The sequence below is a fragment of the Arvicola amphibius genome, chromosome X, assembly GCF_903992535.2.
Source record: "Arvicola amphibius chromosome X, mArvAmp1.2, whole genome shotgun sequence".
In the NCBI taxonomy this organism is placed as follows: Eukaryota; Metazoa; Chordata; class Mammalia; order Rodentia; family Cricetidae; genus Arvicola; species Arvicola amphibius.
The window spans coordinates 22,852,507-22,878,192 of record NC_052065.1 but is presented as its reverse complement, the minus strand read 5'-3'; the positions used below and the strand labels follow the sequence as shown (position 1 = coordinate 22,878,192).

At 43.8% G+C, this 25,686-nt stretch overlaps 1 protein-coding gene across 1 annotated transcript; it reads left to right on the top strand.

The window, feature by feature from the left end:
• Nucleotides 1-3,136: 3,136 nt before the first annotated feature.
• Gpr143 (G protein-coupled receptor 143) lies at nt 3,137-25,462 on the top strand. Its single transcript, XM_038317363.1, has 9 exons — nt 3,137-3,386; nt 5,256-5,365; nt 6,512-6,606; nt 12,947-13,039; nt 15,550-15,659; nt 20,120-20,228; nt 22,546-22,663; nt 23,284-23,518; nt 25,235-25,462. The coding sequence occupies exons 1-9, from the start codon at nt 3,137-3,139 to the stop codon at nt 25,282-25,284; spliced, it is 1,170 nt and encodes a 389-aa protein (XP_038173291.1). The 3' UTR covers nt 25,285-25,462.
• The last annotated feature ends 224 nt before the right edge of the window (nt 25,463-25,686 follow it).

The window sequence follows — 25,686 nt, the reverse complement described above, 5'->3', positions numbered from 1 at the left end:
TACTCAAATGTAAGAATTCCATTTCCACAGTCTCGGTTACCATGACATCCAAATACACACTATTTCAAGAGACCACATTCATATAACTTTTATTAATATTGTCATAATTGCATTGTATTAGTAGCTGTTAATCTCTTCTTGTGCCTACGTTATAAACTAAGGTTTATCATAGGCATTCATGTATAGGAAAAAAATCATCAGGATGATATTCCAGTAGTGTCTATGATTGCAGGAAGGTACCGGGATATTGGAATGTGTAGGACCTGGGCCCATAGTTTATTATTAAATGTTTTGGAAGATGAGACCTTGGGTTTGGGAGTGGCAATGATGAAGGTGTAGCCTCAAAATAGTGGCTAAATTCCAGGATGTCAAGCATCTTTTTTGGTTTGGTTTGGTTTGGTTTTGTTGAGATGGGGTTTTGCTGTGTAACCCTGGTTCTCCTCAAACTCAGAGATCCACCTGCTTCTGCCTCTGGAGTGCTGGGATTAAAGCTGTGAGCTGTGGCCGGGCGGTGGTGGCGCACGCCTTTAATCCCAGCACTCGGGAGGCAGAGGCAGGCGGATCTCTGTTAGTTCGAGACCAGCCTGGTCTACAAGAGCTAGTTCCAGGACAGGCTCCAAAGCCACAGAGAAACCCTGTCTCGAAAAACCAAAAAAAAAAAAAAAAAAAAAAGCTGTGAGCCGTGGCCCCAGAGACGATAAGCTTCTTGGCTGAAGAAAGGTGGAGCTCACATCTGAGCTGGCCAAATGGGGGGTAGTTCGGAGAGGAGCTCAAAACTTACAGATATTGGGGGGAAAATGAAACACCACCACGCTATAAAGTCCATCCCCAATGGCAATAGACTTTTCACTCTAGTGATGGTGTTGTCTCTACTGTGTGTGAAAAGTCCTTGCTGTCATGAACTTCTTAAGAAGATAACAACACCATTTAAGATCTGTTTTCAAAATCTCTTGAGTGGGGACCATCCTTAAATTGAGGACTCAGCTTCTAAATGGAATTTATCAGAGAGTGGGCAGTGCTAGTGATCAATTGCTGACCCTCCTCTGCATCTCCAAACACTGACCCAGATTAAATCATACCTTTTTTTTTTATCACTTTTCATTAAACTCTTACCATCCTTACCACTCAGATTTCCACTGATAATCTACACAGTCTTTTTGCCCCATCTTGAATTTGATATTGTTCATATAGGAAGTCATCCATGTGACTGGATAAAGACCTGAGAATCATAGATAGCTCTATTAAGGAAACAGCAATTCTAGTGCTGATACACACTCTGAATAATGTTGCTATTTAATTAAAGGCTAAATTGCAAAAATTGATAATGTGATTACATGATACTCATAACTGATTTCATGCCTATAATTCCTGTCCTATAGGAGGATGAGCCAGGAGTATTGGTAAAGAGTTCCGGGCCAGCCTACATATCCAGAGTGCATCTAAAAAAACTGTGAAAAGTGGCAAGGACATCCATCTGACAAAGATGCAGCATATATCAATCTTTACTGACGAGTAGTTATTTTTCCTTTAAAGCCATCCGAGCCTATACTGATGAAAGCTGACACCCTTCTATCCACAGCTGTCTGTAGTAACTCTTCTGTTCTGTGCCTGTTATGCCAGTGTCAAGTGTATGAAGAGAGTTAGCCAATAAGAAGTTAGAGCTAATGGGCCAAGCAGTGATTTAATTAATACAGTTTCTGTGTGGTTATTTCAGGGCTAAGCTACCTGGGTGGCCAGGACAAACAAGCAGCCCCTCCTTGCAACAACTGGCACCCAACATGGTCAACTAACTAAAGGAGGTGATCCAGTGCCATGAAGGAAAAGAGGATTGGTTGCACTGCTTTGGTTTAAGGTCCTGGACTGCAATAGGAGCAAACAGAATCCTGATTCCATGCCTTCTGTTCTGGGTCCTGTGGATATTTTCTGCAAAGAGCTGTTTCCACTTGAAACGTCTCTGCATATGGTTTGGGTATGAAATTTGCAGGATGGGATTTAAGGAAGAGTCCTGGAGGAATACATTTTTTTTTTAATTTTGAGACAAGATGACTCTGTAGCCCTCTCAGTCGAGAAACTCATTATGCAGACCAGGCTGTCTTTGAACTCACAGAGGTCTGCTTGCCTCTGCCTCTCGAGTCCTGGAATTAAAGGAGTAGGCCGCTCACCTGGCTAGACTAAAACTCCACACGTGAAGCTCTAACTTGGAAAATTCCCAGCCCTCTGCTAATCGCCCTTGTCCTAGCTCACCGTTCATGGACATAGGTGTCAGTGAGCCTGGGGTGGTAACGCACCTCTTTAATACTCTGCAGGCAGAGGCAGGTAGATCTCTGCAGATTCCAGGTCAGCCTGGACTACAGAGTCAAACCTTGTCCCAAAAAACATAAAAGAAAACCCCTGAATTTGGTGCTGCGGATTCCTTTAGTTTTATTAGGTATGTCGTGCTCTCCAAATGAGATGAGGTATGTCAGGGTGGGTGTTTGTTTATTTGGTGGTTTTTTTTTTCTGTTAGAGGGGTGGGTTGGATAGTCTCTCCCTATGTAGCTTTGCTTGGCACGGAATTCCCTATGCAGACCACAATGGTCGTGAACTCAGAGAGATGGCCTGCCTCCACCTCCCAAGTGCTCAGATTCAAGATGTCTTTTATGTGAAAGGAAGGTCCCTGTGGGTTTGTTTCAATGCAGCAGGACCAGAGAGAGTAAGATGTGGAGACTGTTTCTGTTTAGGAGAGATGTATTCAGTGGATGAATGTGAGTGTGTTGCCTCTCAGGCATCGCATGAAGATGTCACAGTTACAAACTGTCTTGATGAATGGGACAGGTCTCTCCAGGTTGGGGGCTGCGGGTTCTGGGGAGGGAAGCTACAGGGAAGGCCTGGTGCAAAGGGAAATTGCTGACTCCCGCCCACTCCTGGCGCTCCTCCCCCATCCCTCCCTCAGAACATTCAGCTTTAGCCTCGTGAGACCTCGTGGCCTGCAAAGACTGGAGCCAGCGCAGCCTAAGGGGCTGGGGTGGGGAAAGAGGCCCAGGCACATGATGCCCAACCTCCCTGGCCAGCCCAGCACCTGACCTGCAAAAGCCTTGGGTTTTGCCGAACGGAGCAAGACCAATTGCAAAAGCCTGCAAACGCCTTGAGTTTTGCAATGGCCTCCCCACGCCTGGGCATCTTCTGCTGCCCAACGAGGGACGCAGCCACGCAGCTGGTGCTGAGCTTCCAACCGCGGGTGTTTCACGCGCTGTGCCTGGGCAGTGGCGCTCTCCGTCTGGTCCTGGGCCTCCTGCAACTCCTGCCGGGGCGCAGATCTGTGAGTCACACGGGGCCTGCGACTTCCCCACCGGCCTCGGTGCGCATCCTCCGCGCTGCAACCACCTGCGACTTTCTGGGCTGCCTGGGTAAGGTGCGGCCGGCTCCTTTTAGGGATGGAATACGCAGCTCATGGAGTAGGATGTGCAAGGTTGTGTAGCGGGCTCCTTTTGGGGATGGAATACGCAGCTCACGGGGTAGACCGTGCAAGGTTGTTAATTCATCGAGGAGAAACATTCAACGCCATCCGTGCCCATGTTTTTTCCCCAATGTGCTTATGTGTTGGTTGTTTTGTTTTTTATCTAAAAATCCTATCTTCTGAGCTGTTGTTGAAATCACCAGGGTCTTGTGCTTGCTGGGTCAAAGTCCCCCCCCCCCCCCGCCTCCCAGTGGCACTGTCTCCAGCCCCTCAGTCTGGTTTTGAACCTCAGGTATACAAAGTTCTATGTGGTGCATGTTCTGTGACACCTAAGAGAGACTCACATGGATCTAATCTACTTGGGAAGTAGAAAAAGACAAGCTCTCCTGAGTAAATTGGGAGCATGGGGACCTTGGGGGAGGGGAGAGGCAGGGAAGGAAGCAGACCGAAATGTAGAGCTCAATAAAAATCAATCAATCAATCAATCAATAAAAATAAAAAAGAATGACACGACATTTTAAAAATGTTTCAGCATCTCAGAGAAGATAAATGGCATGTGATGGCTGCATAAATTTATATAAAGTTGTGTGGAAATGAACACAGCATTTGTTCCTGATCTGAGACCCTCTTAGCTCTGCTAGGGCCAAGTTGAAGGTGGGAAATAGATGCCATGGTCCACAAAACAACCATGGTTAACGACCTGGCCCTTAACAGAAATGAGTTTGTCGATGTCCTTTTTTCAACTAGAGCATAATGCACGTTGCTGAACTCTAAACTAGACGTTTTATTTTATCAGCTTGGTGTGGGAATTGCCCAATATGCTTGCAGGTTGTCTATAATTATAAAGAAGTATCCTGAATCCCCAGATGCACCCTGCCCGGGTTTGCAGACCTTTTTCCTTTTTCCTCCCTCCTGGCTGGGTTAATTGGAAACAAATCCCAGGCTGGATGAATTTCTGTCTGTCAGGTTCCAATAGAAAGAAAGCACTAAAACCAAATAATTTTGTGTAGTGAAGACCTGTTTTATACCATTGCCAAGAGTTACAAAAATGTGATTATAGACACTGAAGAATTTGAGTTCCCATGAATACTCTGTAATTCCAAGTCACTTTCTCACATTTGGAGAGCACGACAGGAAAAACCGTTTCCTTTCCACGAGGGATAAATTGTTTTCCATGCAGAATAACTTGATTCCTTCAGGATGTTCTCAGAATAGGTATCAATAGCTCGAATAATTAGAAATAAAGATATACCTAGATATCTTGTTGAGTAGCAAAAGAACATAATCCTTCAAAAAAAATCTAGTAGATGAGGTTGTAGACATAAGACTGAAGTACTTTTCAGAAAAGCTGTTCTATTTTATTAGTGGTGGCTTGATAATTAGAAGATTTGGCTTAAGAGTTCAGGGACCACACTAATCCTTCAGTGCATGTGTGGAGTAGTGTGTTACATGGTACACATGCATCTTACCAGGTCCTTATATGATGAATAACAAGGATATTAAAAGTACAAGTGAAAAACACAGACCTGCCAGTGGTGCTGTGATTCCCAATCACCAAACAAAACAGGGACAATGTTGTTCCTGCTTATAACGTGAACAGTCGCTGAAGTGCCTGGGACAACTCTCACAATAATGATGATCTCGGTTGCTCAGCCTTCAGTTTCCTTGTTATTGTTGCACACCAATATTTCTGCTTTTCACTTTCATCTTTCTCTCTTTCCTTTCTTTGTTCCCTTTTTTATACCCCCTCTAAAACAACCAGCTTGTTCCTGTTTTGAATTAAAATCAATAAGGCTTTTACTTTCTAATTCTCATCCAGGAATTGTTATCAGGTCCACGGTATGGGTAGCCTACCCAGATTTCATTGAAAACGTCTCCGGTGTGAATGGAACTGACACGTGGCCTGCTGCTTTCTGTGTAGGGAGCGCAGTAAGTCGCCTCATTTTGTTCACCCTCCTCCTTCTGCTCCTGCTGCACGATGATCTTCACACACACACATGCACCTGTGAACACACACACGCACGCACTCATGCGCACATGCCTCCCTCTGCTCACCCTCCTCCTTCTGCTCCTGCTGCATGACGGTCTTCAAAGTCAGCAGAGCAAACACTGGGAATTGTGATGAATGCAACTCTCAGGTCACACCCTGGACCTGAGGACCAGGAGTCAGTGAGGCCAAATCTACTTGGGGTGTGGATGGATACACAAGTCTGAGAATGAACCATCTAGTGCCTCAGCCTTCACCTTACACACACACACACACACACACATACACACACATACACACACACACACACACACTTTTTCCATGTGTACGCAGCCCCAATCAAAGCCAGCTATAGAGAAAGACAGAAAGATTGGATGTGGTTTTCTAAAGGAAATATATTTAAATATACATGAAATATTCTACATGAAATTTTTGTATAAGTAAAACATGCAGTAAACACACAGATTGCACACAGAGAAACATGCTAAGCTTCTCACACTGCCATGCCCTTCACAAGAATGACGTGAAGGTATGAATGACATGTGGAAGTCTCAGTTCCTCTGTAGAATTTCCAGCTTACTTCCATTTCTACTCTCTATGATTCCCTAGCTGCATTCCAACAATGCCTCTGTCTCAGTGAACATGTGCCTTGTCTTAAGCACACCAGAGACAGTTCCCATGTCAAATCTAACTCTATAGACAGAGGACACACAGAGTTCCAATGTCAAATCTAACTCTATGGACAAAGGACACACATACATATCAAATCTAACTCTATAGACAGAGGACACACAGAGTTCCCATGTCAAATTTAACTACATAGACAGAGGATACACATACATGTCAAATCTAACTCTATAGACAGAGGATACACAGAGTTCCCGTGTCAAATCTAACTATACAGACAGAGGACACATGCATAAACAGACACCACCGGGCCGCTATCGTGTGCTTCAGAGAATGTGTCCACATGGGATGGCTCACTGATGCTGTCAGACAAAGCCGTGTCTGCCCCTCATTGCAGGTGTGAGTTGCAGGCCTCATGCATGCTGCTAGAATTGTTGATGCTGAACTCCTCTTGGTTACAGATGTGGGTCCAGCTGTTGTACAGCGCCTGCCTCTGGTGGCTCTTCTGCTATGCAGTCGATGTGTACCTGGTGATCAGGAGATCGGCAGGACTGAGGTATTTATGACTGGGAACACGGACAGGGATATCTTTCCTGTTTCTGTGAGAAAAATTCGGACATGCTGTTGGGCATTCGAAGGTTCTTAGTGGTGCGGCTCACACCATACATCACCTGACAATTGGATTTCTATCCAGAAATATTTATGCTTGCTCATTTTTATAGTGACATTTCTTCCAGACCCCTGGTTCCACTATGCAATTCAGGCTTCCCCTGAACCTAGGATACTCCTGCCTCTGTTTCCTGAGTGCTCAGATGAAAAGGATTTGCCATTATTCCCAGCTGACAGCTCATTTCTATAAGATACCAATGGTAAATTCAAAACATCAAGATTCTTCCAACCTTGCAAATAAGTAACTTTGTAAATTAAAGAGGTAGAGGCTGTTGGTAAGTTCAAGTGAAAAGCATATGTGTTCAAAACCCTGGGTTCAATTCCAGTGGCCACATCAAAATCCAGAAACCTAAAAGCCTTGGGGGAATCAGGCATTTGGAAGTGAGCACTGTGTAAGAGCCTCTCACTCTGTCACCCTGCACTGATTTTATGCTTTGTTTATCATCCAGGCTCCCACCCTGTCCCCTGCTCCTCAGGGGCTTCAGTATTAATTATGAGGTCAACATTCATTTTAGCAGGCAGGACGATGGTGATGCCAGCATCTAGAAAGTTTTGGGAAGTGCGTGGCTTCTGAGGATGTGCAATCACGTGGAAAGTTAATGCATGGGCTGTGAAGCCCAAGAAGCTTTTAAAAGGCAGGAATGTGGGCAAGTCTCAAGCGTGGAGATATGTGCCCGTCCCTCTGCACCTATGTGACAGTTGCGACAGTTGCGTAGCTTGCCTTTTAGCAGGACTCCTAATCGTGCCAGCAGGGGCTGTCTCTGACTCTGGTGCCTGCTTCCCTGGCCCTTTCCTCCTGCTGGGTTGCCTCATTCAGTCTCAATAGGAGAGGAGGTGCCTAGTCTCAGTGTGACTGGCTGATATCCATGGGAGGTCTGCCTTTTTCTGAAGGGAACCTAAAGAGATGAGAAGAGGGACTAGAAGGAGAGGAAGGAGAGGAAAGGGCTGAGATGTAAATGCAAAATAAAACAGATAAATACAAAAAATAGTAAAATTTTGCAGAAAAAAAGTTATGTCCCTGTGTGGAAAAGAGCAGGCTCCCCATCCTAGAGACGCCAGGCATAGAGCAGAAGTCACAAAATGCTCAGTTTCCGTGGAAACCAAGCTCACCCTAGAGAGACTGAGGCTGTTATTAAATTACAGGGCAGGGGCCCAACTTGGCAAACGTGGTTGATAAATGTCACAAGTCCTTTGGGATCTGGTAAGCACTCACCTGCTTTCTTTGGCAGAGCAGAGTCCTTTCCCCTTTTAATTCCCATGTCCAGAAATATTATTAAGATAGACTTGAAGTTTAAATTTTAGCTTTCACTGTAGTACCCCTCGAGTGAAGACTATCGCGGTTTCAAAACAATATTACACAGGGCTTGAGATCTTGAAAAAGGCCTTGAACTAAATGTACTGTGCATCATAAGAAAATGACAGTATGGTTCCCCTCAGAGTCATCTCAAGCACCCCAGAGACCAGGGCAGGAAGATCTGGAGTTGGAGGTCAACTCAGGATGAATAATGGGACCCTGTTGCAAAAAGAGATCAAAGTGTGGGCATCAGAAGCCATGAGATCTTGGGCAGGCCATGAAGATGGCTGGTCCCGGGCACAGGGTGAGAGACAGAGACATGGATGGGCACAGCCATGCAGAGTGAGGTTGGATATTTATTTAGTGGGTTATGGAGGGGAGAAGGGAGAAGAGCAGGGGGGGGAAGAGGGAGGACAGGGAGAAAGACAGGGAACACACAGAGAAGGGGAGAGGGATAGAGAGGAGATGGAGAAAGAGGGGAACACAGAGAGGGAGGGAGGGAGAGGAGAGGGGGAAAGATGGGAATACATACACACACACACACACACACACAGAGAGAGAGAGAGAGAGAGGGAGGGAGGGAGGGAGGGAGGGAGGGAGGGAGGGAGAAAGACGGGAACACACACACACACAGAGGGGGGGGAGAGGAAGAAAGACAGGGGAACACACACACAGAGGGGAGGAGGGAGTAAGAGAGGGGAACACACACACAGAGAGGAGAGGGAGTAAGAGAGGGGAACACATACACAGAGAGACAGGGAGAAAAAGAGAGAGAGGGAGGGAGGGAGAGGAGAGGGAGAAAGACAGGGAAACACACACAGAGGGGGGAAGGGAGAGAGGGGGAGAGGGAGAAAGACAGGGGAGTACACACACACACAGAGGGGGGAAGGGATAAAGACAGGGGAACATTCAGAGAGAGACAGAGAGACAGAGAGACAGAGGGAGGGAGGGGAAGGGGAGAAATGGGGAGAAGGGAGAGAGTTGGAAAAGAAGAGGCTGGAAAGGGGCTGGCAGGAAGGAAGGACAGACAGACAGGGAGTGGGTGGGGCTTGTCTTTTACAGGGATAGGACAGACCATTACAGTTGGGAACCATGAAGCATTCAGATAAAGGTAGTGTTCACTTATGGTCTGACTGCCACAAGTCGCCACTGAGTGAGGGTGCAGGTTCATAATCTGGTTGGGTTTCAGAAGGCATCTGTTATTAACACGGCCATCTCCTGTATCCTGTGGCCCAGATGTGGCTGTTGTGGCACAGAAGGAAGAACCATTGCCCAGGTTTTATTGACCTCCAGCCTTGGACTTGGTTAGTCTTGCCTCCTGGGCTGGACTCCTTGCTCTGTCAATGCACCTGGTGTGGCCACAAATGAGGGGAGCATGTGGTGTCATCAACAACACAGCTCCTGCAGAGGGCCACTCCAGGGTAGCAGAGTCTGCGTATAACTTAGATCTCTGACAATGCTCACATCACAGACAGGCTCCCCTCAGCTTCCTGCCCCTGTGAGGCCCGAGGAGGGATACTCCAGGAACTGGTTACAATGGGGGAGGCAAAATATGCTGGAGTCATTTCCTTGTGCTCTCCCAGGCAGCTGGAACAAATAAGTTTTTCTCTGGAAGCTTTGTGTGCGAGCCTCTGCTTCTTTTCCTGACTTCTGCTCATACAGCTGCTCTTCAAAGTCAGAATCTCCGCTGGATGTGGGTGCCATTTGCTAGGTATCTTGCTGAATCTCGCATGACAGCTAGTGTGTGTGAGACCGCTAGAGCACAGCCTGCCCACCCGATTGCAAAGAAGCATCTGTTTGAATGGTGTCCACTGCTCCATGGGATGAGCTGGCTTCATGTGGTTCTATGGAGTTACCAGCAGTATCTGGAGTTACCAGCCACGTCCTCAAATCCAGAGAATTGGATAAGAAGGGTGGACTGGGTGGGTGCTTGCAAAAGATAAAGGAGGGATGTGGCAGGAATGTGAGCTATGCAGGGAATGGGGAGTGCAGAGGAGGGAGAAAGAAAAAGAAAACCCTCAGGTTTGCCAGCAGAATTTGGGATGTCTAATACCCACCAGGTCCTGAGACATGGAGTCTCTTTTGAGCCTTCAGATTACACCCTTTGTCTGATTTCCACCCAAGATATCCATCCCCTTTTATTTATTAATTATTTTTAATTATGTGTATATTTGTGTATCTGTGTGTGGGCTTATGAGCAGGTACCTGAAGAAGCTAGAAGAGGGTATTACCTGGATCCCCAAGAGCTAGAGTTACAAACATTTGTGAAGCTGCCTGACAAGGGTACTAGGAATTGAACTCAGGTTCTCTGCGAGAGCAGTATAGTGCTCCTAACTGAAGAATCTCTCTAGATTCCCACACTCTGTTTAAAATGGAGCCTTTTTTCTAGATTTTAGTGTTTAAAACCTTAACATTTACCTTATTGCATTTTGAATTTATTTTCAGAGTTTTTCTGTGTATCCCTGGTTGTTATGGAGCTCACCTCACTCTGTAAACCAGGCTGGCCTCAAACTCACAGAGCTCTGTTGGCCTCTGCCTCCTGAGTGCTGAGATTAAAGGTTTGTGCCATGACTGCTTGACTGATCTATCATCTATCTGTCTGTCTGTCTGTCTGTCTGTCTATCATATATCTATCTATCATCTATCTATCATTTAGCTATTTATCATATATCTATCTATCATTTATTTATCTATCTATCATATATCTATCTAATCTATCATCTATCAATCGTCTATCTTTCTATCATCTATGTATCTATGTATCTATCTATCTATCTATGTATCTATCATCCATCGTCTATCTATCTATCATCTATCTATCCATCAGTTTTTGAGACAGGGGTATGTCTATGTGTATTCTAGCCCAAAATTCCTGTATTTTTATGACTTCCTATGATTATATTGGGCCACCCTGGTAATCTAAGATGAGCTCACCTCAATAATCCTTAATCACATCTGTGGACTTTCCTGTCATATCGTATCCCAGGTTCTAGAAATCAGGACATGGACATCATTGGGACCTTGTTCTGGCTACCACACCATTTAGCTACTTATACACTTAGCCTTCTACTTTGGATGATCACAGTTCTGAACTCGATTTCTCAGCCTCTGTTCCTGTTTCCCTAGTTAGTGCTTAAGGGGTACAATTACTTGCATGATTCTTTTTTTTTTTTAAGATTTTATTTATTTATTATGTACACAGTGTTCTGCTTGCATGTTTGCTTGCAGGCCAGAAGAGGGCACCAGATCTCATTACAGATGGTTGTGAACCACCATGTGGTTGCTGGGAATTGAACTCAGGACCTCTGGAAGAACAGCCAGTGCTCTTAACCTCTGAGCCATGAGGGTTTGATATGACAACCACTTGAGATTGGGAAATTCAGAAAAGTGACTTGTGTTGTTCTTAGTATTTTCTGTGTCTACAACTTTTGCTCCATAAATCTTTGGCCACTGAAAGTTGCAAGTGATTTCACTGTGCCATATACGATCATATAATGGATTACCACAGGATCAGAGCAACAGGGCCAACTAATCACACATCGAAATTGATCACTTTTCAGAAGTCTCCACTTTTTGTCACTTCCCCATTAGAATTTCCTGATGACATTCAAATCACAACAGATGAAAACTGAACACTGCTTTCTCAGGATGTCTACATATGGGATTGTTTCTTATTTTTTTTTATTAAGATTGAGTCTCAGAAGTAGCAGCCACCCCCCCCCCATTAGGACTGTTGTCATCAGAACTGGAATTACATAATGGTGTGTATCTGTAGTTGCAGCTACTTTGTAGGTTCAAACAGGACAATTACTTGAGCTCAGGAGTTCAAAGCCACTCTAGACAACATGGTGAACTCCCACTTAGTTTGTTTTTAAACACACACACACCCCAAAACCAAGAAAAGAAGAAAAAATTTTGTTCACTGTTGTCAGAGACAAAGAGAATTTGGTTCATTCAAAAATTAAATATGAAGGGGTTGGGGTACAGCTTAGTCATAGAGCAACTGACTGCTGTCTATGAAGATGTACACCAGCTTAACATGGACATACTATTTAACCGAGCAATTTCACACACACACACGCACACCACACACATGCACACACACCATGCTCATGCACACCACACATGCGCACCACACACACACCACGCACACACACAAACACACCACACACACATGCACACCACACACACACCACACACACATACAACATACACATGCACACCACACACACTCACACACACATGTACACACACACCACACACGACACACACACACACACCACAGATGCACAACACACACATGCATACTACACACATGCATCACACACACACCAAAGAATTGAAAATAGGAGCTCAGATAACTGTATATACATGTTCACAACAGTACTACTCATAGCCAAAAAATAGAAACAATCTAAATTTCTATTGGTGGGTGTTTGAAGGAGCATAATGGGGCTTGTCCATATGACGGTGTATTACACAACCATGAAAAACTCACTAAGTGAAAAACACCATACGCAAAGCCATTCAGTTTATTATCGTCTGTGAATATCCAGAACAGACAACTCCACAGAATAAAGTGTATCGGTGGCTCTCAGGGCCAGCAGGGATGGTAGTGACTGCTAACGGGAACAAACTCTTCTTTTGTGCTGATCAAAATGTCCTGGAATTAGATAGTCATGATGGCTGAACAGCACTGCGCATGTGCAAACCATCTCTGAACTTCTCACTTTCAAATAACAAATTTTATGTGATGTGAATTTCATCTCAACTGAAAATACAACAATGTAAACCCAACAACCTCCTCACCGACAGCATGGGAAACTCTTGGCGGGAAACCTTCCATAGCACAGAAGTCGATCTGGTCCTTTCCGCTGGGCAGGCATGTTGTGACCGTCTGACCTGTGGCGACCTCTCTTCTGTTCTCTCCTAGCACCATGATGCTCTACCACATCATGGCCTGGGGCCTGGCTGTGCTGCTCTGCGTGGAGGGGGCAGTCATGCTCTACTACCCGTCCGTGTCCAGGTAAGCCAGGTCACCCCGTAATGTAGTGCTCAGATCCCTGGTCTATTGCATGTCTCTAACATGGAATGAAAAGCTGGATAGATGAATCCCACTGGAAAAGAATGAGGGACGGTAATTTTCCAACATGCTTAAGGCACTGAGATCCACTCCTCCCTGCGAACAGAGATATTTATAAAACCTCAGGGCCTGAGGATGACCACTGTAAATTTAAGCAGAAAACAGAGAGGTAGACAGTATTTCTGTGATTTTAGGAATGTGTCTACCAGGGCTCAGCACAGCACGGCCCTCCTGGTCAATCCTACCCTTTGCCTGTGTTTGTTAATAAAGTTTTATCAGAACACACATTTGTTTGTATGCGGCCGGCTGCCACCTTTGCTTGACAGACATGGGATTCAGAGCTACCACAGAGACCACGAAGCTGAAATATACAAGCCATCTGCTTCTGTATGGGAGAAGTTTGCTGACCCATAGTGTAGAACATTTTTGACGACTCTCGGTTTCTTTGTTAGATGTCTGTCTCCACTTTGGTATTGCCTTGTCTATGAATTACTTTTCTGTGGCTGTGAATAAATACCGTGACTCAAGGTAACTCAAGGAAGAGAGAGTTTATTTGGGCTTACACTTTCAGAGAGATGAAAAGTCCATTGTGACACGGAGGTGTGGTAGCAAGCAGTAGCCATGATTGCATGATCGGGAAGCTGAGAGATCACATCTTCGACCACAAACACTGAACAAAGAGAGTGAACTGAAGGCCTCTTCAAATACCTGAGCCTGTTGGGGACATTCCTCATTTCAACAATTGCAATTTGCCAACTAGGGATTTTCTCAGGGAGCTCTGTGCAGGCACGCTCTATATTTTGCTTTCTGGAAAGCTTATAAAGAACAGGCAGTAGTGTTACTGCTATCACAGTAAAGCACGCTTAACTGGAAAGCCCTTTCTTTTCTCCCTTTCTTTTCTGTGTCCTCCCCTCTGGGACCCAGAAATTCCCAGAAAAAAATTGAGCCCAAGACTTCCACTGATTCGGGGCTCACAAGGAGGCCCCGGGTGCTCAAATGCCTTTGGTTGAGCTTGGATTTAAAGTCTCTATGCGTGATTATCTCTTAGTCCTGTGCTACCCATTTTCTTGAACCCTGGGTGTTCTTTACGTATATCCTCACTCCCATCAGTCATTTTCTCTCTGCCTTTCTGTCAGAATTACTCTTCTCTGCCTTCTCATGTCCCTGGAATTTTTCCAGACCACATTGATCCTTCAGAACTGAAGAACATTATTTCTGTTAAAAGGAGTCATCATGTCAGTTTGGTTGCTCACCTTCCTGGACTTAGGGGGAGCTGGGAGGACCTTGGACTTAACATAGTGAAGGGAACCCTGATGGCTCTTTGTCTTGGAGAGGGGTGGAGTGGGGGTATGGGTGGAAGGGAGGGGAGGGAAGGGGGAGGAGATGGAAATCTTTAATAAAAAAAAATAAAAAAAATAAAAAAAAAACAAAAAAAAGGAGTCATCATAGTGGCTCCATAGCCTGCTTGGCCTTCGTTTATTAATTCACAATCATTTTTCTCTTCTTAAATCATATGTGGTTTAGTTGATAGTTCTTAACTTTTTAGATTAAAAAATAATTTATTTATACCAGTGTTTTGCTTGCATGTATGTATGTGCATCATGTGTGTGCCTGGTGCCGGAGGAGGTCTGAAGAGGGCACAGGAACTCTGATGATTATGGTGTGTGGCTGCTGGGACTGAACTCAGGTCCTCGGCACAAACAGCAAGTGCCGTCAATCTCTGAGCCATTCCTCGGTTCCAGGTCCTATATTTGCCACATGAGTGCATGACCTTTCACTGCATCCTAAGGTGACTAATGATTTTCATGATTAATTTGTAGAAATCCTCGTTAGTTGCCCTAAAGACAACTGCTGAAACTTCATTATTCATGATAACGACATCATTTTAAATCTTTTTTGGAGGCAGGGTCTCTCTTTTCTATAGCTCTGGCTGCCCTGGAACTCTCTTTGTAGACCAGAATGGCCTCAAACACAGAGATGCCACTGCCTCCCTCTTCCAAGTGCTGGGATTAAAGGCGTGCGCCACCACACCCAGCATTTTTCACGTCTTAAACTTCCACCTTCTGAGTTGCTCAAGGAGAGGGAGTGGATCGTATTCAAGTTCCTGGGCAAGGCCACGTAGCAAGTACTCAAAGTCCAGTACTTAATTGGGTATCTTTGTCTCCCCTTCCACTTGGACTGTGTGTGTATATGTGTGTGTGTGTGTGTGTGTGTGTGTGTGTGTGTGTGTGTTTCTTGAAGAGACCCAAAGCAGAGAATCTATCACTCTGGAAGACTTTTTCTATCCTATACTTTCCCAGAAGGCCTTTAAAAGGTTCCCCCAGTGAAATGCTCTATCACTCCTCCCATATATGAGACAGGAACATGACCTCTTATCTCAGTTTCCAGGGAAGTGAGTTGTCTCAGCTAAAGCTTTTCTTTAAAGGAGAATGTTTTGGTATTTCTCTTTTCAGGTGTGAGAGGGGCCTGGACCACGCCATTCCCCATTATGTCACCACATACTTGCCACTACTGCTTGTCCTTGTGGCCAACCCCATCCTGTTTCACAAGACAGTGACTGCAGGTAAATCTTGCGCGCGCGTGCGCGGGGGGGGGGGGGGGGGGGGGCTACTCTTGTTATATGAACGCTGAGTACATTTGCATGTCTTGGAACTCACAGAAAAAAACAGCTGTTCCTTCTTCAATGACACACAGCAACTGTACTTATTTTTTTCAAGACGTGAATGGAATAGTTGGACAAAACGATCATGTTTAATAAGTGAAACTGTGAAAGTCAACTTTACCTACACAGGGTTTTTCCTGGTATTTGCTCAGTTAAAGATCATCGGTTTTGATTAAGGCTTCACTTCTGTGCTGGGCTCCCCCAGAGTCTGCCTTTAGTCTGGAGGGCCTGAAGGTGATTTTGTAAAAACGGTAGAGGCCACTTAGGTAGTGGAAGAGACAGATAAGAGAAGGGATGAGGTTTGGATTCAGAGTCTGGTCATCCCTAGGCAGTCACTTGACCTATGCATTTTTCCACAAGGACAGGAAACAGGAAGTGGAACACAGGAAACAAGTCCATTGCAATGCTAAAAACTGAATGAGGGGAAGATAGTGAGTTGGCAGAGGGATACATCTCTTACAGCTAGGACTAGGGGCCTGCGTCTCTTCCCTTCCACCTCCTCAAGTGACCATGGCTCGGAGCGAATATCCATTGGTATCCATGTTTCTGGGCCTCTCTTGGGTAGAATGTGAATTAAGGTATTTGCACATTGGCCTTCACAGAAAGGTCATTTAAGAGTCAGAAGTTGTTGGTAGAAACTTCTAAAGAGTGTTTAAAGTCTCTATCATTAGTGATAAACTGTTGACATGTTTGATGCATCTTTTCCTATCTGCTTTTAAATATAGTGCATTAAATACTTTACTTTTTATGCTACAGTCTCAACTTTTGGTTGAACTGAAAAATATCTATTTATTTACTATATTTATGTGTATGTGTGAGCCTACCTGAGTTTATGTGCATCACATGCATATAGAGGCCAAAAGAGGGCATTAGGTTCCCTGATGGGTGTGAGCTGTCATGTGGTTGCTGGGAACCAAACTCCAGTCTTCTGCAAGGACAGAAAGTGCTTTTAATCATTGAGGCATCTCTCCAGCCTTTGCTTGTAGAATCAAAAAAAAATTAAAAGTCTATTATTACTCCAGACACAGAAAGACAGTTATCACATGTACTCACCCATAAGTGGTTTTTAAACATAAAGTAAAGAAAACCAGCCCACAAACCACAATCCCAGAGAACCTAGACAACAATGAGGACCATAAAAGAGACATACATGGATCTAATCTACATGGGAAGTAGGAAAAGACAAGATCCCCTAAGTAAATTGGGAGCATGGAGACCATGGGAGAGGGTTGAAGGGGGAGGGGAGAGGCAGGGAGGGGAGAAGAGAAAAAGCGGAGCTCAATAAAAATCAATTATATATATATATATATATATATATGTGTATGTATGTATGTATATACACAAAACAGAACAAAACTCTATTATTATTGGTAGGAATTTATTGTCCTTATATAAATTTTTTCTTATCTGCATTTAAATATAGGAATTTTATTTTAAAAATTTCACACAGGAAGTGTTTTTTGTCAAAGCAGTGGAAATGTCTTGGCCAAACACTATACTATTCCAGTGGTTATATCTGTGCAGCGGAACCATGGGTCATTATTCTCTAAATATATATTTTAGCTTGTCTGTAAGGAGAATTGTTAACTTTTTCAATATTCTTTTTTCTTTTATTTATTACTTTATAAATAATATCAATCAAAATTTCCACTTCCTCCCCTCCTCCCTTTCTCTCCCGCTGCCCCTTCCTCCTTCCCCCTCGCACTCCAGTCCTAAGAGAGGGCAGGGTACCCTGCCTTGTGGGAAGTCCAAGGCCCTCCCCATTCCATCCAGGCTTACAAAGGTATACATTTAAATAGAACAGGATCCCAAAGAGCCAGTACATGCAATAGAGACAAATCCCAGTGCCATTATCATTGGCTTCTCAGTCTGCCCCAATTGTGAGCCACATTCAGAGGGTCTAGTTTGATCCCATGCTCGTTCAGTCCTAGTCCAGCTGGATTTGGTGAGCTCCTATTAGCTCAGGCACACTGTTTCAGTGGGTGGACCAACCCCTCGTGGTCCTGACTTCCTTGCTCAACTTCTCCCTCCTTCTGCTCTTCGACTGGACCTTGGGAGCTCAGTCCAGTGCTCCAATGTGGGTCTCTGCCTCTATCTCCATCTGTCGCCGGTCGAAGGTTCTATGATGATATTCAAGATAGTGATCAGTCTGAGTATGGGACAAGGCCAGTTCAGGCACCCTCTCCTCCACTAACCAGGGTCCTAGCTGGGGTCATCTCCATGGATTCCTGGGAACCCCTCCAGAGCCAAGTCTCTTGTCAACCCTAAAATGCCTCCCTCAATTAAGATATCTCCTTCCCTGCTCCCATATCTGTCCCTCCATCTCAACCATCCCATTCCCCCAAGCTCTCCCCAATCCTTCCCTTCTTTCATCTCTCTCCTCTTCTCCCCTTCCCCTCATCCCACCCCCACCCCCATGCTCCCAACTTTTACCTGGAGATCTTGTCTGCTTCCAATTTCCAGGAGGATCGATATATGTTTTACTTTCAGTTCACCTTATCACTTAGCTTCTCTAGGATCGTGAAATATAGGCTCAATGTCCTTTGTTTATGGCTAGAATTCACTAATGAGTGAGTACATACCATATTCATATTTTGGGGTCTGGGTTATCTCACTCAGGATAGTGTTTTCTTCTTCCATCCATTTGCATGCAAAATTCAAGATGTCCTTGTTTTTTTTTTTTTTTGAACACTGAGTTGACATCCAGTTACACCAGCACTATTTGTTAAAGATGCTTTCTTTCATTTATTGTATAATTTTGACTTCTTTCTCAAAAATCATGTGTTCATAGGTTTGTGGATTAATATCCAGGTCTTCAGTTGGATTCCATCGTTCAATGTCTCTGTTTTTATGCCAATACCAAGCTGTTTTCATTACTGCAGCTCTGTAATAGAGTTTAATGTCAGCGATGGAAATGCCTCCAGAAGTTCCATTATTGTATAGGATTGTTTTGGCTATCTTGGGTTTTTTGTTTTTCCATATAAAGTTGATTATTCTCTCAAGGTCTGTGAAGAATTTTGTTGGGATTTTGATGGGGATTGCATTGAATCTATAGATTACCTTTGGTAGAATTGCCATTTTTATTACGTTGATGCTACCAATCCAAGAGCATGGGAAATCTTTGCATTTTCTGGTATCCTCTTCAATTTCTTTCTTCAAAGACTTAAAGTTCTTGTCAAATAGGTCTTTCACAGGGCTGGAGAGATGGCTCAGCGGTTAAGAGCATTGCCTGCTCTTCCAAAGGTCCTAAGTTCAATTCCCAGCAACGACATGGTGGCTCACAACCATCTGTAATGGGGTCTGGTGCCCTCTTCTGGCCTGCAGGCATACACACATACAGAATATTGTATACATAATAAATAAATAAATTAAAAAAAAAACAAATAGGTCTTTCACTTCTTTGGTTAGTGTTACCCCAAGATACTTTATGTATTTGTGGCTATAGTGAAAGGTGATATTTCTCTTATTTTCCTCTCAGCTTCTTTATCCTTTGTGTATAGGAGGGCAACTGATTTTTTGAGTTGATCTTGTATCCTGACACATCACTGAAGGTATTTATCAGCTGTAGGAGTTCTCTGGTAGAGTTTTTGGGGTCACTTATGTATACTATCATATCATCTGCAAATAATGAAAGTTTGATTTCTTCCTTTCCAATTCGAATCCCCTTGATCTCCTTATGTCGTCTTATTGCTATTGCTAGAACTTCAAGCATTATGTTGAAGAGATATGGAGAGAGTTATTATTGTGTGGGGTTTGATGTGTGATTTGAGTTTTAGTAATCTTTCTTTTACATATGTGGGTGCTTTTTCAATATTCTAAAATAGTAAATGTATATTGTTTTAGAATGGACAAAACAAGCCTTTAAAACACAATACTTGAATGAATTACTAATAAAGTCAAAAATTCAGTTAAAAAATGATCAGTGTTAATTTCCAAGTTGTGACAAAAGTCCTGCATTTGTGTATGATGTTAGCACCAGGAGAATCTAGAAGGACATATAGGTTTGCAGCAATTCTCTGAGCTCAGTCAGTTAAGTTGAAACAGAGCTCAGGGGTAGAGCAGTTTCCTAGTGTGCATGAGTCCCTAGGTATCATTCCCAGTATCACAATATACAGAGTTATTTCAAAGTGTAAGTTTCTATGTATGTGTATGTATATATGAGTAGATGTACATGTGTATATGTCTGTATGCCTTGGTATCTATAAGTACTCCAGGCACAACACTGTAATTACTGTCATTGATGGGTTTACCTCATGCTCTTCTGACTATGTGTAAGAGTTCATATCTGCTTTTATTTTCTTCTCTATTATGAGTTAATGTAAGTCATGAGTGTTGTCTGACATTCCTTTACACTCCTACAGTGGCCTCTTTACTGAAAGGAAGAAAAGGTGTTTACACGGAGAATGAGAGGCTGATGGGAGCTGTGATCAAGAGCCGGTTTTTCAAAATAATGCTGGTGTTGATTGCATGGTAACCTTTCTTCTAGTATTTTTGTTGTTGGTTGTGCTAGTGGGAAGGATCTGCCAACTTGTCATTTTACTTTTTCAAATGTGACTTACGTGTTCCAAAGGAAATCATCTGGAAGGGAAATCTCTGAAACAATGTAATGCATCCCCTAAAGGAATGAACAAAACACAAGTCAACAAGTCCAGAACTCATGTTTTTTTTTTTTAAAGAAAAACCTTTATGACAATTATATATCAAACTCTGAGAATAAGAAGCTAACTGTTCAAGTTTTTTTTAATTTCTTTTTTTTTAAAGACAGATTCAGCCAGTTTTTCTTCTTCCTTTCTATTTTCTTATTGTTTTGAGGCAATGTCTTACCACATACCCCTGGCTGACCCCTGTGGTTTCCCTGCTTCTGTCTTCCAGGTGCTGGGGTTGCAGAAAAACACTATCATGCCCAGCTATGGGTTCAGTTTTCAAATATTTAAGCTCTATGCACCTGGCATTTCATCTTGTTGCTGGGCTGACCAAAGTAAAGGGGCAGTGATGCTTTTTATCTTGTGTAAATATAAGTATTTTGCTTGTGTGGAAGCAGATGTGCCATGTGTGTGTTTGGTTCCCATGGAGACCAGAAGAGTATGCTCAGATATCCCTGAAGTTAGCAATTTTTTTTTTTTTTTTTGGTTTTTAAGACAGGGACAGGGGTCTCATGAGCTGCTCCAGTTAGCCTGGAACTCACAGAGTTATGCCTGCCTCTGGAACGCTGGGATTAAAACGCGTGCCACTGTGCCCAGCAGGTACATATTTTGTGAACTACCCTGTGGGGTGCTGGGAACTGAACCCACATCCTCTGCGAGAACAGCAAGTGCTTCTCTGCCCTAGCCTAGTTTTATGAGTGTGCCCATCTCTCTTACTCTTGTCCCCACAATTCCTGTGTCTTTAGAGAAAAGGGCCAGGACACATCTTCAGTATAAAGACTCAGCTCACTGGAGGGTAGAGAAGAAGCTGGGCAACCATCCCCTTTTGTGCCTCCCATTTCACAAACGTTTCTGGTTGATGCTTTGAAAACATCTAACAAAGCTTATGTAAAAAGATTGCAATCCAAGCTGTAATGAATCAGTACCATACAGAACACGGCAACTCTCGGTGGTATTAATTCCCCTGGCAGGAGGACATTTCTTTAAATTCCTTTCAGGCAAGGCCAGTGTTAACTACTGCTTGTCATATTTTCACCTTGTTATTTCATATCACAGGGACCCACCGAGACTGACATTTTAAAATTCCACACAAGGACTTATATTGAGTATTTTTCTGCTAGTATTTTCTCTGACATAAAACATCATGTCAGAGGCAATTTATATAAAGAAAGATTTATTTGGGACTTACAGTTCCAGAAGGATAGGCATTCATCACTATCATAGCAGCAAGCGTTGCAGCAGGCAGGTTGATGCTGGGGCAGAAGCCCAGAGTTCACAACGCGATTCACAAAAAAGAAGCAAAGATTCTCACTGAGAATGCCGTGGGTGTTTGATACTTCAGAACTCACTGAAAGTGATACTCCTCTCACAAGGCCGGACCTCCTAACCCTTCCCAAATAATTCCACCAACTGGGGGATCAAGAGGCCATTCTCATTTAAACCAACTCAGGACTGGTGAGGTGGCTCATCAAGCAAAGATGCTTATGCTCAGGTCTGACAATTTGATGTCTGCATCCTACAAAGTGGTGGGAGAGAACCGACTCCAAGAGACGTCCTCCGACTGCACCCCAGTCCCACCACAAGCACCCATGCACCTTCTCTCAGGGACACGCAGATTCCTCATAAAATATCAAAATAGTATTTTGGTCTCCATCGAAAGTTTAGGTTACTTCACAAAAAGAAAGAAGTAAGGAGGAAGAAAGGAAGGGAGGGAGGGAGGGAGGGAGGGAGGGAGGGAGGGAGGGAGGGAGGGAGGGAGGGAGGGAGGGAGGGGAAGGAAGGAAGGAGGAAGAAAGAAGAAAGGAAAGAAAGAGGGAAGGAGAGAGGAAGGGAAGGAGGAGGAAGAAGGAAGGAGGAAGGATGAAAGAGGAAGGAAGGAAGTCTTTAGGTTACCTCTCTTATGGAGGATGATTTCTGGTTTGATACAGGGTTAAACTTTACACCTTGATGTGATGTGCAGTGTTTCCATCAGGAGAACCATTTGAGGTCTGTGTTAGATCAAGAGAAGGATTTGTGTCTCAACTAAAGTCTTGATGCCAACTCAACTCCTTCCTAAAGTGGTCCAATTGCTACCAAAAACCAATACACCAAACCTTGGTGAAAGTCATGATGAGTTTCACTGAGTGACATTTTCCTTCCATCAGTTGGTCATCCAATCTCGTCAATGAAAGTCTTTTGTTCTACCTTGAAATGCAACCAGATATCCACGGAGAATCTCTGAAACGCATCCAGAATGCAGCTAGGACCACGTGGTTTATCATGGTAGGTCAATATAGACTTATTTTTTTCTTCTTGTAAAAAATGAAATCAACGTAAAAAAATTCAAAGTCCAGCGTGTAAACATATAATCAGTGCAAGATTCTTGAGTGACCTCTATCATGTGGTGCACTGGTAAGCTAGATTCAGTCATCGCATTATTGAACAGGCTCAGGTCTGAGATGGAGCCTGGTGTTTGCATTCACAGGACGCTGTGTTTGATCTTCAGCACCGCAAAGTGAGTGAGTGAGTGAGTGAGTGAGTGAGTGAGTGAGTGAGTGAATGAATGAATAAAAGCGAGGCAATCTCTGCTAAGTCACTCGTGCCTAGAATATGAAGCATTTGACGTTAACTCACAGGATCAAACTCTTACTCTTTTCTTTGCCTTTTTTTTAAAATTAGATATTTTATTTTGCTTCTTTTTAAATTAGATATTTTACTTTGCTTCTCTTTAAATTAGATATTTTACTTTGCTTCTTTTTAAATTAGATATTTTATTTTGTGTGTCTGGGTGTTTCAGAGGAATGCCAGTTCACTGGGTAAACCAGAACAACACTTATCACTATATTGACCAACGGTCATCCCATTTCCCTTGACCTCCACGTGTCCTTTGCCTTCCTTCCCAGGGAATACTGAATCCAGCCCAAGGACTTCTCCTGTCTCTGGCCTTCTATGGCTGGACAGGATGCAACCTGGATGCCCATCCTCCCAAAATGGTGATGCAGTGGGAAGCAATGACTGCGTCTGCTGAGGACATGCACCAGTCCCCTGTGGGCTCCCGCGTGCCTCATGGAAACCCCAAGAAGGTGGCTTGTGCTGGGGGACACACTTCTGATGAGGTGGTGAGCGTTCTGTCTGAAGGTAATGCGTTAAGCAGGGAGGTGCATTTCCTCTTCCACATCTTTTCATTTTTATCTATTTATCTACCCCTTTTGGAAATCTCTCACATTTTAGTGTATGATTGTTTTACCTGCATGTATGTCTGTGAACCACATGTGTACCTGGTGCCCATGAAAACCGAAAGGTGGGGTCAGATCCCCTGGAACTGGAGTTCTGGGTAGTTGTGAGCTGCTGTGTGATGCTGGGAACTGAACATGATTCTTCTAGGAGAACAGCCAGTGCTCTTAACCACTACACCTTTCCCTCATTTTTAAATTTATTTATTTTTAAAACAGAATCTTACTCTGAAACAAAGGGTCGTCTGTAACATCCAATCCTCCCGCCTCAGCTCTTTGAATGGTATTAGAGGAATAGAACACGATGCCCAGCTAACTGGTTGCAATAATTCCCTGGCAGTCTAAGGGGAAAGGTTTAAAAACACTCAGTGGCTTAGTTCCCGCCTGCAAATAAGGATACCCACAGTCACCTGTAACTCCAGATCCAGGAGAGCTAATGCCCTCTTGTGGTCTGGGTGGGCACATAAACACATGTACTCAAAGATACATACAAATAAAAATAAATCTAAGTGACAACAAACCTACTTATGTTCATCAGAACGATCCTGCACATTCTCAGTTGGTCCACAGAGAATGGGGAGAAACAGCTGATATTAGCTCACTAGAGTGTGATAGTAAAAACTCTTTACACATCAATAAGTGTATTCTGTGGGCATAGTGTCCCCTGGGTCAGAAAACATCTCCTTTGCATTTTGAACATAATGTTTGGGGTGCAAAAACATCCATGTACACACACACATACACACATGCACACACACAGACACACACACACACACACACACCACACATACCATACACACATACCACACGTGCACACACACACGAACACACTCACATGTGTGCGCGCACACACACATACACACACATGCATGCACACACACAGATACACACACGTGCGTGCTCACACACACATGCACATACACATACACACACACATGTCCAATGACAATACACAGCACAGCCCCAACAAAATACTTTGCCTTGTATCAAACTAGTAGGAGGAGTATTTTCAGGAAAGATGTGTGGAATTGGCTAGAAGAGTTCTAGCTTCTTTCCCTTTCCTGCTTTTTAAATACATGGAAGGAGGTTCATTCTTGGGACAAGTCTGACTGAGAAAACGTGTAGATAAACCCATGACCTCATCAACCCAAGGTACTAATATATAGTTGTATTGGGGAGCCCTAGAGGAAACAGAGAAGCCCTTCTGGCTGGACCTACAAGATGGGGAAACCTTGTGTTTGGGGACTTTTTTTGTCTGTTCTGGAATGGAACCCAAGGTCTCATCCATTCTGGGCTATTTCTGCAACCCCAGTCACACCCCAGCCCACAGGCTTCTGATACAGCCCAGTAGTTCACGAAGGACAGGGACATACAAGTTTAAACCACTGTCAACATGCCAAGTTACTGCTATGACCTGGGGAGGAAGGCAAAAAGTTGCATCTAGAATTAGTTGTGTGTATTTGAATTCCCATGCTGAAAGCTCAAACAACTGAGCCATTTTGACACTATAATAAAATCCTACAGTAACAATAAACCCCACTACATCTGGTTCCTGCACCTTACCTCTCCTGCCTAGAACAGGATTAACAGGGACCTCCTTGTTTCTATTTTTTCCAACTAGGTGTTGCCCTGGACTGTCGCTCAGAGACCGGAAGCATTCGAAGTCTTTAAAAATTAATGAAGGTCCAACGGGAAAATTAACAGGGCCATTGTTCTAATTTTTTATGCACATGAATGTTCTGCATATTTCCTATGAATCACATTATACAGTATTTGCCATTTTCTGTCTGACTTCTTAGCCTAAAATCTTGAAGGTTCATTCAGCAGCAAACATCACTACACAGTTCTTTTAGCGGAGTAATTTTTTTATTGATTTTTATTGAGCTCTACATTTTTCTCTGCTCCCCTCCCTGCCTCTCCCCTCCCCTTCAGTCCTCCCCCAAGGTCCCCATACTCCCAATTTACTCAAGAGATCTTGTCTTTTTCTAATTCCCATGTAGATTAGATACATGTGTGTCTCTCTTAGGGTCCTCATTATTGTCTAAGTTTTCTGGGATTGTGGTTTGTAGGCTG